The 20,115-nt window shown below is 45.5% G+C and overlaps 1 protein-coding gene across 4 annotated transcripts in view; it reads left to right on the forward strand.

Annotated features, from left to right (window-relative positions):
- The first annotated feature begins 751 nt into the window (after positions 1-751).
- Positions 752-20,115, forward strand: part of ST7 (suppression of tumorigenicity 7) — a 311,491-nt gene continuing 292,127 nt past the window's right edge. For 2 of the 4 annotated variants that reach the window (XM_080665996.1, XM_080666003.1), the window contains exon 1: positions 843-1,073. In XM_080665996.1, coding sequence (XP_080522122.1) covers positions 923-1,073 — 151 coding nt within the window. In that variant the 5' untranslated portion in view covers positions 843-922. Of the gene's footprint in view, positions 1,074-20,115 lie in introns of all 4 variants that reach the window. The other 2 variants (XM_080665997.1, XM_080666004.1) reach the window with 2 other exon arrangements.

Consider the following 20,115-nt stretch of genomic DNA (forward strand, 5'->3'; position numbering starts at 1 on the left):
ACATAGAAAGTGAAATGAGTTATAGACAGAAACAGACTTTAAATGTTCACTTGGTTAAAGACCACATTTTATTTAGCACTGACAAAAAACATTTATGATTGACTTCTTGTTTAAAGTAGCCAGTTCAAAATAAGCCAAAATTATCCCAGAGAATTGTTTTTATCATTAAAAACGGGCCAAGCATTGTTTGAATTGTGATTGCTCCCCAAATTGGAGGATAAACAAACATTCTTTCAAGACATTTCTTTGGAAAACCCCCATGCTGATTCAAGGAAGACAAAACAAAGGTAAACAGCGTGTATAACCCAAGTCTTGCTTGAGAGTGATTTCTCTTCAGGCCTACAAACCAGTGACAGGAGAGCATTTGCCTTTTTTCTAAGTTGCCGGGGGATGGTTCATTCCCGAGGCCCAGAGAAAAAAAAGAGTGCGGGGTTCAGGCCCTTGTGCCCTGGCATCCATCAGATTGCAAGTGAATTCTTGTTTCAGTTTAAGGGAAACTGCTCCATGGCTCTGTGCCTCAGTTTCCCTCTCTGCATAATGGGAGTTATTGGAGGATTACATTAGATTATACAGATCTTGGAGTGGTGCCTCGCCTGTAGGAAGCCCTCCACATCTGTTGTGGTTATGTCGAGTGCCCCCTCGGCCGGTCTTTCTAAATATAAGCATAATAAAAATAAATGGCATCAGACCGTGAGGGGGCAGGGCCACGTGACCCCTCCAGAAAGCCACTTGCAGGGGCCTTCTGAGAATTAGCGAGAGGCTGGGGCAGGCTGGGCAAGCGCGCGGTTCCGGGCGGCGGCGGGCTGGGGGGCGCTCCGGGCGGCGGCGGCGGCGGCGGCTGCGACGGCGGCGCGAGCGGCGCCTCGGCCGGTGAATCATCCGACAGACACCGGGAGCGCGGCCGCCGGGAGCAGCGCGGAAAATGGCCGAAGCGGGCGCGGGCTTTCTGGAGCAGCTCAAGTCCTGCATAGTTTGGTCCTGGACTTATCTCTGGACCGTGTGGTTCTTCATCGTGCTCTTCCTGGTCTACATCCTGCGTGTGCCCTTGAAAATCAACGACAACTTGAGCACAGGTAAGGCCGCGCCGCGCCGGCCGGGCCCTCCCCCACCCGGAAAGTTAGTGCAACTAGCGCGGGGCCGCGGGCCGGGCGGGCCGGGGGCGGGGGCGGGGGCGGGCGGGCGCGCGCGGGGCCCGGGCTCCGCCGCCGGGGCCACCTGCCGGGGGCGCCGCGCCTCGGGCAACCGCTGGCCCGCGGGCCGTTTGCGAACGGCTGGCCACCTTCCCGGCCCCGCGACCTGGAGGAGGAGGCGCCACGCTCACGCCGCGAGGCGGGCCCGGCAGCGGCGACGGCACCGCGGCCCGAACCGGCCGCCCTCCCGGGTGCTCGTCGGCGGGCGACGGAGGAGGACGGGAGTGGGGAGCGAGGGAGACCTCGCGGACGCCCCTGGGGTCTGCGCGTGATCCCCGAGGGTTCCTGACTTGGACCGCGTCCTTCCTCACCCCTCTCGGCCGCGGGTGCTGGACGTGCGAGGGGTAGTCGGGCGAGGCGTCTGTCTCCGCCGGCGGGGCTCGGCGGCCGTGGGCGCCCCCTGGGGTGCTGACCGGGGTGCCAGTCAGCTAAGCCCCCGAATGGGGCCGTCCCGGAGGCGCGCCCCGACCCGCCCGAGTTCGGGCCCCTAGGAGTTGGGGTGGGCGGGGCGTCGCCCTGACCTGCACCCGTAGGGATTCCCGCAGGTATTCCCGCAGGTATTGCTCCGGGTTGGGGTGACGTGGGGTTACCCAACGCAATGGCGAAGGGAGAAAGAGACGGGAGCGCAGGATTTAGGGTGCTTCTCAGTGACCCACTCTCCGCTCCTCGGCCGCTGCGCGCGGCCCTGGGAGCTCGTTAGGCCCCGCAGGTCTCAGCCGCGGTCGCAAGTACGCAAAGTAATTAGAATAAACTTGCGATCGGCCGACCGAGTCCTTGAAAAACAGCCACGAAGAAAACTCACACCATCTCCAGAGACAGTTCAGAATCATAAAGTGTATTTTGCAGGGAGGGTGACAATCCTTCGTGAAGTCTGGAAATAGTTGTGGGACTAGATATATTTTGTACTTTTTTTAATTTTTAATTTCACAGTACTTTGGGAAATTCTTACAGTCCTGAATATATGTATATGCCATGTCTATGTCTATGTCTATGTCTGTGTCTATGTCTATGTCTATGTCTATGTCTATGTCTATGTCTATGTATATTTCCTAGGTCCTTACTCACTGTGCTAGTTGGGTGCTTTTCAGTAGAAACCTCAGACATCTTCATCACTTTAACTTGAACTCCTGTTCACATTTACATAGGTTTCATCGTGTCCCTTGGGTTAGTACCCCTGCCAAGCAGATAGGATTCTGCACCCTGGAGTCACCTACCACTTTATTTATTTTATTTTTTAAATTTCTTTATTGATTAAGGTATCACATATTTGTCCTCATCCCCCCATTCCCATCCCAAACCCCTCCCCAGGCATGCCCCTACCCCCCTGTTGTTCGTGACCACTGGTTAGGCTTATATGCATGCATTCACCTACCACTTTAATAGTCACTGCTCAGTCCTTGGATTCAGTCATCCCATGGACCATGGCTTTCGGGCTTTTCATCTGTTAGAGTGGCTGCTTGTCACATACTGTCTTCCTTGCTTTATGTAAATATATGTAAATATATCTCTAAGATACCTTCTAGCCCTGACCGGTTTGGCTCAGTGGATAGAGGGTTGGCCTGCGGACTCAAGGGTCCCTGTTTTGATTCCCGTCAAGGGCAGGTACCTTGGTTTGTGGGCACGTCCCCAGTAGGGGGTGTGCAGGAGGCAGCTGATCGATGTTTCTCTCTCATCGATGTTTCTAACTCTGTATCCCTCTCTCTTCCTCTCTGTAAAAAATCAATAAGATATATTAAAAAAAATGATACCTTCTAGTCCCAAAGTCCTATAATTTTAAGAAGTTGATTGAATATATATAGTAAGGGAATCGTATTTATTGGTAGGTGGTTTTTATTTTTTTTCCTCCCAAAAGAGTCATTGTAGGATTTTAAAAATGTGAATGTTTCTCATTTAAAATTTGTATTTCAGAACACACATTTGTGTACTACATTTTCTTAAAGTAGATTAAATAATCATCCATGTGTGTATATGTGTTCATGTACCCATAAAATGCTATATACCAATACTCCATGTAGAACAGGCAAAAAGCAAAAAGTACATGTTGGGAATGTGTGTAGTTTTTTAAGGAAGAAATTATTAGGTTTTCTCACAGCAACTTTAGCTTTTTTTTCACAAATACCTTTGTTAATTTGAATAGGTTCATTTCTCATTTGAGCTTATAAGAGGAAATATGAAGATGAATAGGCCATCTGGGTTGAATCTCATCAGCTACATGATAGAGGGAGACTGAGGCAATTTTCCACAGGGATGATAGACGTCTATTTTCAGTTTGGTTTTATGCACATTTTAGTCACAAAGGAAGGTAAAAGGAGAAGCACACTGAGAGGAGCTACCTCTACTGTTTCTGGGGGAAGTGGGAGAGGCAGACATTGGAACCTCCCCATGGTGGAACTTTGTTCTTGCAGGGAGATCTAAAGGAGTTCTTAAGGGACTCATTTTGCTGTTCCTAAGCCCTGTGGTGCTAGCTCTTCCTGTGAGGTGAAGGCAAGTGTCCCTGGAGAGGCAGCTGAGTCTAGAGCTGCTTTTAGGGAGTTGTGGGTGCGGGCCTTCTACCTCAGCGCTGCAGGGAGGTAGATCCCTGAGCCAGGGCTTTCATGACACAGACCCAGCTCTGCTCTTGTAGGGTCGTGGACTCTGGTAAAAATGTTTCTGAGTTGTTCTGGATATCTACGTGGCTTGTTTTTCTCCATATCTTGATCACGGATAGCATCTTTAATATTTCTGACCTCATTTGATCGTATTTTGTGGTAAATATGCTAAACCCATTAAAATTTTCTTGAATTCCTCCTATGCATAGGGCACTGTGACAGGTGCTGTGATGGGAAGGATTATGCAAGTTTGTTAAACTCAGGTTAAATAAGGAGTTTACAACTGGGTACAACTTCTCATAATGCAAAGTGGAGCAGGGCAAGGCCACGGGAGCTTCTGTTGGACTGAGTCTTGGGGGATGAAGAGAATTCCACAGATGTGAGTTGGGGACACAGAGGATGGGCCTCCCAAACAAAGGCTCGGATATGTGAAAGTGCAGGTCGGATTCAGAGCACTGGGAATCGTGGAATTTAAAACAGTAAAGAAAAGGACCTTATTGAACAATGCTCCCTTTGCAGTTCTCCCATCATGTGTAGTTTTCCAATGAAAAATACCTTCAAGGTTCTCTTCATGCTAGCCTTCTCCTCCTCTACTCCCACCGTCTGGATTTGCTTGCCCTTTATTGCATCGAGCAGCCCTTTAGGGTAGGAATAGAGTCCAAACAATTCCACGGTGTTTGTTAGGCCACACAGAGAACACTTAAGTTAGGCAACCAAATCTAACAATGAAAAGTGACTTTGAAAGCTTTGATAATTGCTTTTTTGATGATGCTCTGCCCTTGAGTTGGATAAAAGTGTTAAAATAGTTTTTTGATTTACTGAAAATACAATGAACTTTTAACGTGATTTAAAAACCCTCTGAATTGTATAATTGTCACCTTTCAAGTGAATTAACATCCTACAACAGTGCTTTTCCAGAAGGACAGAAAATTAATACATAGGAGTAGCCATGCAGGATATAATATATTCAAGAAAAACAGTAGAATAGGTTAGTTTGAAAATAGTGATATAATTTACTTTATACTGCGATGTTCATATCACTTTCTCATCTACCTTATGTTCTGAGGTTTTTAGATGCTGCATTTAAAACAGTTTGCATTGCCACTTTTGTACCACACAAGTGATTTTACAATTCTTTCTCTGTTTCCTGGAAAGCAAGTTTTCAAAGATCTTTGAAATTGTATTTCATTGCTTTTGGAAAACAAATGTAATGGTCTCACCTAAACTTAGTGTTGTTTATATTATAAAACGTGTGTGTGTGTGTGATTTAAGGTGATAAATACAGATGCTAAATTCTCATTACTGAACTGACATGATACATAACTTCAGGTGCAGCTCAGTTTTGAGTATTTTCATACTGGAAATAGTTGCTCTAAATTTAATTAACACTGGCCTTCTTATCTGGAAGGCCTGCTTTCAGTTTAACTACTTCTTTTGCCCCTGCTGTGCCTGTTTAAAATCTTCTCCCATCTGTAAATCTCACCAATCCTTCAAGGACTATCTTGCATGCTGCCTTCTGATTGTTTCAATTGAAAAAAATATTTCTTCCAACTTTTACAGTGCATTATCTGAGAGGCATGTTGGCTCTTTTTACCTTGCACTGTGTATCAGTATTTTTACCTTGCAGTGTGTGTCAGTGTTTGTGTGTAGGTATCTCTCTTTCTGTAAATGTGCTTCATAGCTTCTACTAGGCTCGTTCTTTGTTTCCCAGTACACATCCTTGTACATAGTAGTTTCTTATGATTCACTCTGTAAATGAATCTTCAAGTTACTGTGTACCCAGTGAGTTGGGATAGGAACAGTGGAATTGATTCAGATGCGCATCATCTGATTTTCCAGTTTTAGATGGAGGTCTAAAGCTGTCACAAAAACTCAAAAAATTTTCTGATAGGTCATGTGCATCTAATTCATGGTAATCCAGTGTATGAACACGTACAAGGACAATTTTCTGATTAATGTCAGCTTTGAGCTGAGGCTATATCCTAGACATCTTAGTTGCTCTTATTTCGTTTTTCTCAGCCACTAATGAAGCAATCTGAATGATGCTTTTTTTCCTCGCTCAGTTTCCATGCATGTACAATGCTAGTGTTGCATTCCTTAAGGTTCTTTCTGGCTATAGGATTCTGTTTCATTGTCTTGGGATAAATTTCATTGAGTACAGAGTATAGAACCAAGCAAATACGTAGACTTAATATGTTTTTTTCCAGTTTGGACTCTTAATTCCTAGTCAAGACAACTCCAGATTTCATGTGGCTTCCTTTGGTGGCTTTCCATCTCAAAAATAAAATCCAAATATATTACCCTGGCTTACAAAGTCTGATGATCTGACTCCTTTCCACCCCTTCTATCTGAATTTCTACCATTCTTCATCAAGGTCACTACCCTCCAGACATGTTATAATTTCTCTCTCATTCTTAATCATATTTGCTTGGCCTTATGGCTTTTACACTTATCTGTTCCCTCCACCAGAAAGTTTTTCTACTTAATTTTTGCATCTTAGTAGTAGTCACATCTCTGCTTAAATACATTATCTTCTTTTGAGGGGTTTTCCTTCATGATCCAATTTAAAATGACCATCTAGTCATTGTAATATCACCTGATTTGAATTCTCTGCTTAGTATTGAGCATGGTTTGGTATAATTCTTGTTTGTTTATTGTAGGGGTCAGATGATCAGACTTTGTAAGTCAGGATAATAGTTGTCCCATGTGACAGTAAACTCATTGAGAATAGGGACCTCATTTATCTTGCTTCGTCTTATTGTGTATTCCCAGGATCTTGAACAATGAGTATTTGGACCTAACACATACTCAGTATGTATTTGTTGAGTGAATGAAAAACTATGTCAGTTGGTTGTAGTGACTCAGCAGTAATATTGCCACTTATTGTATACCTGGTTGTTCTAGTCCATTTCACTGACTCTGAACTGTGTTCATTCACTGGTTAATTCATTCATCCTCTGGTTTGTTTATTCACTCATTTGGAAAAGCACGTACCTGTAAAATTAAAGTTCCATCATTCCTGTCAATTATTATTGGGACACACAATCTCATGTCAGTATTCCTCCCAGTTTCTGTACTTGTTTTCTATGCTAAACAATTAATATTCCCTAATATACTGCCAAGTTCACTAATGCTTCCAAGTATATTTTGCTCCCTATGAGCAAGAATCATGCCTGGTTGAAATTAGATCTTAAAAATAAGATCCAGCCTGGCTGGCGTGGCTCAGTGGTTGAGAGTTGACCTATGAACCAGGAGGTCATGGTTCCATTCCCACTCAGGGCACATGCCCAGGTTGCAGGCTCGATCACCAGTGTGGGGCGTGCAGAAGGCGGCAGCCGATTCTCTCTCATCATTCATGTTTCTATTCCTCTCTCTCTCCCATCCTCTCTGAAATCAATAAAAATGTATTAAAAAAAAAGATCCAGTGTAAATCAATAGATTGGAACTAGGAAAGGATGAAGAATCAACATTTATTGAATTCTGAATTCTTACATGAGCCAGGCACTGTGCTGCCTGCTTTTTGTTAGGCTCCCTAAAGTCTGTTTATATCCCATATAAACAATTATATAGCTGACTAGATGCCTGGTGCACGAAATTCGTGCACTGGGGACGGAAATGGGGGTGGTCCCTCAGCATGGCCTGTGCCCTCTCCCAGTTTGGGACCTCTCGCTCCTTACCGCCCTCCTGCTCGCTGCTCCTTACCACTCAAACTCGCTGCTCCTTAGTGCTGCCATGGAGGCGGGAGAGGCCAGCCATGAGCCCAGCTTCTGGCTGAGTGGTGCTCCCCCTGTGGGAGCACACAGACCACCAGGGGACAGCTCCTGCATTGAGCGTCTGCCCCCTGGTGGTCAGTGTGCATCATAGTGACCGGTCGTTCTGCTGTAATGGTCGCTTATGCTTTTTTTTTTTTTTTTTAAATATTTTATTGATTTTTTACAGAGAGGAAGGGAGAGGGATAGAGAGTTAGAAACATCGATGAGAGAGAAACATTGATCAGCTGCCTCCTGCACACCTCCCACTGGGGATGTGCCCGCAACCAAGGTACGTGCCCTTGACCGGAATCGAACCCGGGACCTTTCAGTCCACAGGCCGACGCTCCATCCACCAAGCCAAACCGGTTTCGGCTATGCTTTTATTATATAGATAGTTTCTTTGTACCCATGGAATGAAAATTGTTCAAAGCAAAACTAGTACTGTTATAATACTAGTTGTCCTATTAAATGAAGCAGTACAAGTGAACACATTAAAACATGTATTTTAATGGGAAAGCAGCTTAATTTATGAATGAGAATGAGAACTTGGTGGAGATTTTTGGAAGACTATTTCCTTAGTATACCCAGAAGATCTTGAGAGTGGGCATTGTGACTTTTTCATTTCTTGTATTTCTATCATATGTTCATTGCTCAGTGATGATAAATGAAAAGAGGGATGCGTGGATTACTTTGGGTGTTTTTAAGGCTTTCCAAGATTGATAGCACTGGTGGTCCTATTTTACTTCACTACCTAAGGGTTTTCTTTTCCTGGATTCAGAGGGTTATTGTTACTGCTCAGCTCTAAGGGCTGAACTTATTATTTGGTTCACAGCTGAAACTCAGAGAGCTAAAAGGATACTTCTGAGGTAGCTGGGCAAGAGATTGAAGACAAGGGGAGGAAAATAGTGTTTCTGTGTATTCAAAGGAGAAATTCAGAGCAGGAAAATACTATGGGGAAGAAGGGATGGTATGGTATAAGTGTGACTGGTCAGGTGGGTAAGGGCAGCTTAGTGATTCTCTAGATGTGGGACTGGAATGGGATTGATAGAAAGTGTACAACTGGACAAATACTACTTGAGGCGTGTTCATGCTTCTTAAATAAACTGCAATAGCCACCACCCTGGGCATTCTATGAATATTTGTGTGGTAGAGATAGTTGCCTTTGGCTTTCCAGCTTGGTGAATAATGGCTCCCTTGACTGGACTGCGACTTCATAGGAGATGGTAAAGTGAATCAGACAGTTCTTTGTAGACTGTAAATTACTATTTAAATCCAAGACATTGTAATAGCTTGTTTCTGTAGAAGTTTGTATTCGAAGGGCTTTGTCTGCCACCGTGAAATGACAGGTTAAAATACATAGTGGGATCTCATTTATCCTGGAAGTCTTCCTAAAGAATATATATAAAAAAGTGCACTGGACAGGATAATGGATTGTTTGTAACCATACTACTGACCATTTGTTTGTCATAAATATGAAAGACTATCTCCCAACATCCTTATTCTATTTGAGATGTCATTGTAAAGATAGCTATAAAGGGTTTTGAGTTTCCTGGAAGAGAGAGAATATGTAATGAAATTCATTTTTGATACTACAATGGAGCAGGACAGTTGTCCATATGTTACTGTTACCAATCCTTCAAATATAGCAGGCATTTCTGCACTACCAACTGTGCTAAAATTAGAAACTGACAGGCCCAGTTAGTTCTAGCAGTTTTTCATATTAGCTGTGTCTGTGGCCAGAGGAGTCACTGTTTAATTGCAATTACTAAATATCTCAGCAAAATAAGGCAGCATTTATCTGAGAGCAATTTTTTCCCCTCTGAATTTTAGGAAACTGAAAGTATATTCGTTATAAGCATAGTCTTTGTTTCTTAAGTTGACCTCCAATCTAAGTACAGAATTTTGGGTTAAGTGTCAGTCTTTATGAAATTTTGAGCAAGCCTGTAGAGGATTTTAAAGAAATCTCTTAGGTGAGTGAGGAAGGGAGTCTTATGTATTTAAAATAAAAAAGCTTAACAATGTAAAATAGCACCATCACTTGAAACATTCTCAGGCATAAAATAGTCTTTAAAAAAGAAGTGGCTTTTAAAAATAAGCAGTTTGAATTTATGTGTGATCTAGAGTTAGTGTTTTGTGGTTTTGAAGTCAGTTGTAATAACACTCTAAAGTGTTATTTGATTAGCAGTAGCTAATAAAATGCTTACAGTTCTTCACTCTGTTAAGTTTTTCCAGTTTCTAGTTTCTTCTTGGGAATAAGAGAATGAAATTTACTTCTTTTACAAATGATCTTTTTCATTTATTTGATAGGTACTGTTTATTGAGCATTATTAATAGAACTAATAAAGTAATGCTCTTCAGGTGTTTCTCAATTTATTATACCCACTTGACTCAGTTGGTTTTCTTTCTGTGACATATATTTACTAGTACAGTGGTCGGCAAACTCATTAGTCAGCATGTGGCTCGCGAGTCGCAGTTTGCCGACCACTGTACTAGTAGATTTCTATAATGTCATAATGTAAGACCTGCTATGATCTGGTTTGTACTTTTTCCTAGGACTCTTTTGGAGGGGGAGGGTACTCCCTTCCTTATTGATATATTTTGTTTAAAATAAAGCACAACCAATTATACTTTTCTCAGTTCAGGCTCACAGTACTTGAAATTATGGGTTAAAGAGAAAAATCTTTTCTAAACTTATTTGCCTCTTTTAGCAAAGAGAGAGCTTTAAAATTGTTACATTTACATTTGAGAGATGAAGTATGAGAAGCTAAATGATAGTTTTTAAATATTAGAAACTTGCTTCTCAATTGTTTTTTCTCTAAACTGGAAATTGTATATATGTATTATCATTCGGTAAGTCTGAAATTGTAATACAAAAAAATCTAATAGCAGCCTGGCCGATATGCCTCAGTGGTTGAGTACCAACCAATGAACCAGGAGGACATGGTTCGATTTCTGGTCAGGGCACATGCCTGGGTTGCAGGCTCAATCACTGGTGGGGGGGGGGGCATGCTTCTCATCATTGATGTTTCTATCTTTCTCTCTCCCTTCCTCTCTCTGAAATCAATAAAAAATATATCAACAACAAGAAAGAAATCTAATAGCAAATCCAGTCAGTTGGAGAAGACCATTCTAAGAATAAACTTCTCCCCCCGCCCCCCCCCCCAGCCCATTATTTGAACAGTCATTTTCTTGGAGGGAAATACAGAAGCAATAACAACATAATATCAGTTACGTTTGAGCAAAGATGCAGACATTAATTAGTTTTGACTATAAAAGTATTCATAAAAAGCTTGGATTTTGCATGAATAGTTATTTTTCACTAGAGGCCCGGTGCATGAAATTTGTGCACAGGTACAGTCCCTAGGCCTGGCTGGTGATCAGGGCCTTCCTTCCCCTGGCTGCCAGCTGCTGGCTGGGGCCTTCTTTCATTCCGCGCTGCCCCCTGGTGGTCAGCGCATGTCATAGTGAGTGGTCAAACTCCCGGTCGGTCAAACTCCTGGGGGGACAATTTGCATGTTAGCCTTTTATTACATAGGATTGCTTGCCTACAGAAAATAATGTAACAATATCTGATAGTTTTTTAAAAACAAAGGAATTATAATTCTTATTTATTAAAATTTTTTTTACCATATACAAAATAAATCTATTACCAGATTGTAGATAAAAAATAGCCATTTATATTCAATAAACACTAGTATTTCAAGGGAAAAAAGATTTTAAAAATAATAACATTACCAAAACTATACTAACATAGTATAATATCACAAAAGTTGTAGGAAATATTGGAAGTCTGCAAATAACAGGGTTACTTCTATTCTAAAATATTTTTTTCCTCTGTCTCCATTTTTGTTCATCAGTTTATGTTGTTCATTATATTCCACAAATAATTGAAATCATGTGATACTTATTTTTTTTCGACTGGTTTATTTCTCTTAGCATAATGCTCTCCATGTCCATCCATGCTGTTGTGAATGGTAAGAGTTCTTTCTTTTTTTACAGCAGTGTAGTATTCCATTGTGTAGATGTACCACAGTTTTTTAATCCACTCATCAGCTGATGGGTATTTCCAAATCTTAGCTATTGTAAATTGTGCTGCTATGGACATAAGGGTGCATGTATCTTTTCTGATTGGTGTTTCTGATTTCTTTCTTTTTTTTAAGTTTAAATTCTTTATGGTTTAAAGTATTACTTGAGTCTCCTTTTTCCCCCATTGACCTCCCCTGGCTGCTCCCACCCCCCCAGCACATGCCCTCACCCCCCTACTGTCTGTGTCCATTGGTTATGCACATATGCTTGCATACAAGTCCTTTTACCTCCCCCCACTTCTCCCCCATTCCCCCACCACCTTCCCTCATAGGTTGGACAGTTTGTTCGATGCTTCTGTGTCTCTGGTTCTATTTTTGTTCATCAGTTTATGTTGTTCATTATATTCCACAAATGAGTGAGGTCACGTGATATTTATCTTTCTCTGACTGGCTTATTTCACTTAACATAATGCTCTCCAGGTCCATCCATGCTGTTGCACATGATAAGAGTTCCTTCTTTTTTATAGCAGCACTAGGGGCCCAGTGCATGAATTTGTGCACCTTGAAAGGAACTGTGGGCCGCGAGGCTGTGGTGGGCACGGGGGCGGATCTCCGCCCATCCTCTGTGCCCCCGCCTGGTCCCTCCCACTGTGGCCCCCTGGTCCCCTCTCTGCGGGCAGCTCCGCTCCCGCCACTGCTGCTCCCATGTGCTGACGGCGCTGGCCCTGCTCGCATCCGCTGATGGCATGGAGCAATTGGGGCTGGCGCCAGCAGTGGGTGTGAGCGGAGTCAGCGTCATCAGTGGGTGCAAGTGGCGGCAGCTGCCCTGATCGCCCCTCAGGAGCAGGGGGAGGTGGAGAAGCCCTCAGGGGTGATTGGGGCTGGCAACCGCCGCTTGCACCCACTGACGGCACCAAGTGATTGGGACTGGTGCTGGGCGCTGGTAGCGGGTGCAAGTGGCGGCTCTGGCACCAGCAGTGGGTGAGAGTGGGGCCGTCACCAGTGTCGGGTGCAAGAGGTGGCTGCTGGTCCCAATTGCCCCCTCAGGAGCATGGGGAGTTGGAGAAGCCCTGAGGGATGATTGGGGCTGGCAGCCGCTGCTCGCACCCGCTGATGGTGCCGAGCAATCAGGGCCAGTGCTGGGCGCCAGCAGCGGGTGTGAGTGGGGCTGGCACCAGCAGCAGGAGCGAGCCCTGGGTGGGACTGTGGCGCCTGGGAGCAAAGAATTTTCAGTAACCACCAGAGGCATGCCCTGATGACAGCAACCGGCACCCCACCTTGGCCTGGCACCCCTGCTCACCTGCTCCACCATCCCGCTGGGGCTGACGCCCGCCATATTTGGCGCTCTGGCGCCTGCTGCCAAAGCCCACCATGTTCCGCGCACTACCCCTGGTGGTCAGCGCATGTCATAACGACCAGTTGTTTGGTTGTTCAGTTGTTCTGCCGATCGGTCTATTTGCATATTAGGGTTTTATATATATAGGTAGTATTCCATTGTGTAAATGTACCACAGTTTTTTAATCTACTCATCTGCTGATGGGCACTTATGCTGTTTCCAAATCTTAGCTATTGTAAATTGTGCTGCTTTGAACATAGGGGTGCATATATCCTTTCTGATTGGTGTTTCTGATTTCTTGAGATATATTCCTAGAAGTGGGATCACTGGGTCAAATTTTTAATTTTTTGAGGAAACTCCATACTATTTTCCACAGTGGCTGCACCAGTCTGCATTCCCACCAGCAGTGCACGAGGGTTCCTTTTTTTTTTCCACATCCTCACCAGAACTTGTTGTTTGTTGATTTGTTGATGATATACATTCTGACAGGTGTGAGGTGGTACCTCATTGTCATTTTGATTTGCATCTCTAGGATGATTAGTGACTTTGAGCATATTTTCAAGATGTGGTTGTGGGAGGTGGCAAGTACAGGTGGTTACCTATGCTGCCATATTGGTTCTTCTTTTATTTTTATTTTGTCAGTTTATTTTGTTCATTAGATTCCACATATAAGTGAGATCATGTGATATTTGCCTTTCTCTGACTGGTTATTTACTAATCATTTAAAAAATTTATCTTTATTGTTGAAAGTATTATATATGTTCATCCTTTTGCCCCCCATTGAGCCCCTCCCCAGGCCTTCAATGCTCTTTTTTCATTTTTTTAATCCTCACTGGAGGAGTAAGGATATTTTTTCCATTGATTTTTAGAGAGGGGAGATGAGAGAGAGAGAGAGAGGGGGGGAGGGAGAGAGAGAAACATCGATATGAGAGAGACACATTGATTGAACCCAGATCAGGGGCTGGGGATTGAACCTGCAACTGAGGTAGGTGCCCTTGTCCAGGAATCAAACCCATGACTCTTCCGTCCAAGGCCAATGCTCTAACCACTGAGCAATCAGCCAGGGCCCTTCTTTTAAAAAAATTCAAATATTGTATTCAGTTATTTAAAGCGAGGTTTAATTTTAATAGTAATTTTTTATTTCTTGAATTTTATGGAATGTTAATTAAAACTTTTATTTATTTTTTTATTTTAACAAATCTTTATTCAGATTATTACAATTGTTTCTCCTTTTTCCCCCCACAGCTCCCCTCCACCTGGTTCCCACCCCACCTTCTGCCCTTACACCCCCCCCCCCCACTGTCCTCATCCATAGGTGTATGATTTTTGTCCAGTCTCTTCATGAACCCCCCATACCCCTTTCCCCCTGAGAATTATCAGTCCACTCCCTTTCTATGCCCCTGATTCTATTATAGTCACCAGATTATTCTGTTCCTCAGGTTTTTAATTCACTTGATTTTTAGGTTCACTTGTTGATAGATATGTATTTGTTGTTCATAATTTTTCTCTTTACTTTTTTCTTCTTCCTCTTCTTAAAGAATACCTTTCAGCATTTCATATACTACTGGTTTGGTGGTGATGAACTCCTTTAGCTTTTTCTTATCTGTGAAGCTCTTTATCTGCCCTTCAATTCTGAATGATAGCTTTGCTGGGTAGAGTTATCTTGGTTGTAGGTTCTTGCTATTCATCACATTGAAAATTTCTTGCCACTCCCGTCTGGCCTGCATAATTTCTGTTGAGAAATCAGCTGACATCGTATGGGTGCTCCCTTGTAGGTAACTAACTGTTTTTCTCTTGCTGCTTTTAATATTCTCTCTTTGTCTTTTGTTCTTGGCATTTCAATGATGATGTGTCTTGGTGTGGTCCTCTTTGGATTCCTTTTGTTTGGGGTTCTGTGCACTTCCTGGACTTGTAAGTCTATTTCTTTCACCAGGTGGGGGAAGTTTTCTGTCATTATTTCTTCAAATAGGTTTTCAGTATCTTGCTCTCTCTCTTCTTCTGGCACCCCCATAATTCTGATGTTGGTATGCTTGAAGTTGTCCCAGAGCCTTCTTACACTATCTTCAACTTTTTGGATTTTTTTTTTTTTGCTTTTTGCTTTTTCGGTTGAGTGTTTTTTGCTTCTTTGTATTTCAATTCTTTGACTTGATTTTTGTGTTCCTCTAGTCTGTTTTGGGGTCTCTGTATAATATTTTTTATTTTAGTCAGTGTATGTTTAATTTCTAGTTGGTCCTTTTTCATATCTTCGAGGGTCTTGTTATATTTATCGGCCTTTTCTAGGATGTTCTTGAAAAGCCTTATAACCGTGGTTTTGAATTCTATATCCAGTTGTTTGTTTTCCTCCATTTCTTTCGTTTGTGATCTGTTTCTTTGACGCCGCATTTTCACTGCTTCCCTGAGTTGGTAGGGTAGATTTGTTTGCTAGGTTTCCTATATCGCCCAGTGGGTCTGCCTCCCCAGTTAACCTGAGGTGGACACTCTTGGTGCACCCCTTTGTGGACTGTGTGTACAGCCTTGTTGTAATTAAGTCTTGATTGTTGTTGGTATCACTGGGAGGAATTGACCTCCAGGCCAGTTGGCTGTAAGGATCAGCTGTGTCTATGCTGGGAGAAGTTCGGTGCTGGAGACAGCCTTATTGGATTAGACTTGCCAAATTGCAATAGCCTCTGTGCTCAGGTTGGGTGGAGTGGAGTCTCAGGGCGGAGCAGACAGTCTTGGCTTCCCGTCAGCCTTGCCCTTGTGCGCACGCGCGCGCCTTTAGACCTCTGCCTTCCCCGGCTCCTGAGTCTCCACCCGAGAGTCCAGATTCCCCCCACAAGAGCGTGGGTCCCCAGGGGCTCGCCTGGAACTGGGGTTCAGTGCAGTCAGAACTGGGGATCAGTGCAGTCAGGAGCTTCTGACTCCCTTCCACTAGGGAAAGCCTGTGGCAACCTCCGCAGCCTTTGTGCGCACTGGCATGTGTGCACCCCCAGACTTCTGCCTTCCCCGGCTCCCGAGTCTCCACCCGAGAGTCCAGATTCCCCCCCGTAAGAGCGTGGGTCCCCAGGGGCTCACCTGGAACTGGGGTTCAGTGCAGTCAGAACTGGGGTTCAGTGCAGTCAGAACTGGGGTTCAGTGTGGTCGGGGGCTTCCTTGCCCCTCCCGCCAGAGAAAGTCAGCCAGGCTCTCAGCCGCCCTTCCTCTCTGCGCGCACAAAGACCCTTTGCCGTACCTCCAATTCTCTGTGAGCTTTTCTCTTTCCTTCTAGTTGTAGAATTTTCTCTCAGCCAGCTTTCCTGTGGTTCTGGATGGTGTCCGTTCTGTCTTTTAGTTGTAGTTTTGAAATTGTTGTGCGAGGCAGCAGTTTAGGTGCTTACCTATGCCGCCATCTTGGTTTCAGAATGTTAATGAAAACTTTTAAAATTTATTTTTCAATTCCATTGACATATAATATACTAGAGGCCTGGTGCATGAAATTCGTACACAGGAGCCTTGTGTGTGTCCCTCAGCCCAGCCTACACCCTCTCCAATCTGGGACCCCTCAGGGGATGTCCGACTGACAGTTTAGGCCTGATCCCGCAGGGACAGCCCTCTCACAATCTGAGACCGCTGCCTCCTAACCGCTCGCCTGCCTGCCTGCCTGATTGCTCCTAACTGCCTCTGCCTGCTAGCCTGATTGCCCCTAACTGCCCTCCCCTGCTGGCCTGATCACCCCCTAACTGCCCTCCCCTCCTGGCCTGATCACCCCTAACTGCCCTCCCCTGCTGTGTTTTTTTAAAATATTTATTTATTTATGTTAAACATATTTTATTGATTTTTCACAGAGAGGAAGGGAGAGGGATAGAGAGTTTGAAACATTGATGAGAGAGAAACATCGATTAGCTGCCTCTTGCACACTCCCTACTGGGGATGTGCCCGCAACCAAGGTACATGCCCTTGACTGGTATGGAACCTGGAACCCTTGAGTCTGCAGGCCAATGCTCTATCCACTGAACCAAACTGGTTAGGGCTCCCCTGCTGGTTTGATTGCCCCTAACCGCCTCTGCTTCGGCCCCCGCTACCGTGGCTTTGTCCATAAGCTGTCCGGTCTAATTAGCATATTACCCTTTTATTAGTATAGATTAGTTTCAGGTGTACCATGTAATGATTAGACATTTATATAGCTCACAAAGTGATCATCCTGGTAAGTCTTGTACCCATCTACTTATTATAATATTTCTAGAGGCCCAGTGCATAAGATTCGTGCACTCGGGGGGGCGGTGTGTGTCCTTCAGCCCATTCTGCACCCTCTTGCAGCCCGGGAGCCCTTGGGGGATGTCTTGAGTGCTGCTGCAGAGGCAGGAGAGGCTCCCGCTACCGCCACTGTGCTCACTAGCTGTGAGCCTGGCTTCTGGCTGAGCGGTGCTCCCCTTGTGGGAGCACACTGACCACCAGGGGCAGCTCCTGTATTGAGTATCTGCCCCTCAGTGGTCAGTGCACGTCATAGCGACTGTTCATTCCACCGTTAGGTCAATTTGCATATTTAGCCTTTTGTTATATAGGATTGACTACATTTTGTATTCTGTACTTTACATCTCATGAGTATTTTTATAACTGGCTATTTATATTTCTTAATTCCTTTTATCTTTGTCACCCAAACACCAAACTCCCTCCTATCTGGCAAGTGTATTAATCAGTTACTGGAGAACTGGAATTTCTTTTTTTCCCCCCAATATTTTTATTGATTTCAGAGAGGAAGGGAGAGGGAGATAGAAACACCAATGATGAGAGAGAATAATTGATCGGCTGCCTCCTGCATGCCCCCTAGTGGGGATTGAGTCTGCAACCTGGGTATGTGCCCTTGACCGGAATCAAACCCGGGACCCTTCAGTCTGCAGGCCAACGCACTATCCACTGTTACACACTGGCTAGGGTGAGAACTGGGATTTCAATAGACCTGGCTCTAAAGTCTTGTCCTTTTGGATTAAGTTTTGCCACCATCTATTTGTTATATCCTTCAATTCTTGAAATGGAATTGATCTAAATCTGTGAAGATGTAAGGACTTGAAGAATTAAGCCTTATTGTAAAGGGCATGTCTACTGGAAAGCAGAAGTTTAAAGTAGTTAGTGAAGTAAAGTCCATGAAGCTCCAGTTTGCATGTGTTCATCTCATTTGTGTGTGTGTGTGTGTGTGTGAGAGAGAGAGAGAGAGAGTGAGAGAGAGAGAGATAGAGAGAGAAGGAGGGGGAGGGAGTGGGAGCAAGTGAGCTCTTGCAAACAGGAGGAAGAGGGGTAGAGAGGGGAAATTTTTGAAAGTTGGGAGGAATCCTATATAATAAGAGGCTAATATGCAAATTGACCGAATGGCGGAATGACCAGTTGCTATGATGCTCACTGACCACCAGGGGCCGATGCTCAATGTAGGAGCTGCCCACTGCTGGTCAGTACGCTCCCACAGAGGGGAGCCAGAAGCCGGGCTTATGGCTGGCGAGCTCAGCGGCAGTGGTGGGAGCGTCTTATGCCTCTGCGGCAGTGCTAAGGATGTCCAACTGATGGCTTAGGCCCGTTCCCTGCGGGGATTGGGCCTAAGCCATCAGTTGGACATTCCTCCGAAGGCTCCTGGACTGTGAGAAGGTGCAGGCTGGACTGAGCGACCCCTGGAGTGCACGGATTTTGTGAACCGAGCCTCTAGTCTATACATACAAAGAGGTAACATGCTAATTGTCTGTGACGGTGTCCCAGTAACGATAAGTTTGCATATTGACAGACCAGCAGGAGGATGCGTGTGCAGCAAGGGGCGGGCGGCCAGAGCCAACCAAGTTCCTGGGGGTCTGAGGAGAGTGCCTGACAGGAGCCTAGACTGCAAAGAAGGAAGAAGAAGCAGCCACGGGGAGCTCTTCCAATCCCCTTGCATGGACACCCTACCCCAGCCCCCGCACTCCCGGGGCGACGGACAGACACCCTACCCCAGCCCCTGCACCCCTGGGGGACAGGGAGGCTTACCGGATGGAGAGAAGACCCAGCCTTGGGGGTAGCTGCAGCCCGCACCTCCGACTCCTGATCTCTTCCCCTGCCACCCCCGCCAGGGGCGCCCACAACAATAGCATGCCAGCGACGGCCGTTCAGCACCCCCAAGGCACCCGGGGCCTGTGGCCCACCATTGCCGGGACCCCTCTGCTGGGGCTGGGCACACCTCTCCTCCCTAGAACTCCAGACCCGGGTGGAGGCAGGCCTGAGCAGCCCCCCAGGGTCAGACCCTTCCCTCCGACAGCAGCAGTGCTGTCTCCGTAGCGGAAGTGTGCTGAACTTCGCTGGGGACATGGCTAAACTCGCCCTCCTAGCCTGCCTGGCTCTGCCCTGGCCCGGCCCCCACCCCATTCCAGGAGATTTGAACCCTGCCATAAGCAGGTACAGCTGTGAAACAGCCACATACAATTTAAAGAATGGCGCCAAGCGGGAAGGTTTGACAGTTACTCCCCCTTTGACCTCGCAGCCCTCCTAGCGCCCCTTAACACCCTGACCCCCGCCAGTGCCTCCAGGGACGACCACCGCTACAGGGCTGCTGGCCAGATCCTGCCCCTCCGAGGCCTGCAGAACCCTCTGCAAAGCTTCCATAGCTACAGTCCCAGGAAACAATCATGCCCTCCTCCCCTAATCAGCACCTGCCACCTGCGAGGGTACCCGTGGGCTTAAAAATAACAATCCCTTCCTGTTTAGACATCACTTACTTGCTGAAACATTTCTAGGTTTATTAGCTCAGAACCTCCTCATGACAACCCAGTGAGGTAGGCAGAGAAGAGATTACAATTCCCATGGTATATGCGTATGTATTCAGCAATGAAGCTCAGAGAGTAAACGTGTCAAGCCCAGTGGTTTCCAAGGTACAGCACATGCCCCGTAGCGGGGGCAATTTGATTTTAAGAGGGGGCAATTCGAGAATGAGTTAACAGTGAATTTTTTGCATTTCTTATGGTTCTAGGGGGCCTCACCTACAGCGTATCCTACATAATAAAAGGCTACTATGCAAATGACCGAATGGTGGAATGACCGGTCACTATGATGCGCACTGACCACCAGGGGTCAGACACTCAACGCAGGAGCTGTCCCCTGGTGGTCAATGTGCTCCCACAGGGGTAGCGCTGCTCAGCCAGAAGGCGGGCTCATAGCTGGCGAGCACCGCGGCAGCGGTGGGAGCCTCTCCCACCTCCGTGGCAATGCTAAGGATGTCTGACTGACGGCTTAGGCCCACTAAGCCATCAGTCGGAC

The sequence above is a fragment of the Plecotus auritus genome (genome assembly GCF_963455305.1).
Source record: "Plecotus auritus genome assembly, chromosome: 4".
NCBI lineage: Eukaryota > Metazoa > Chordata > Mammalia > Chiroptera > Vespertilionidae > Plecotus > Plecotus auritus.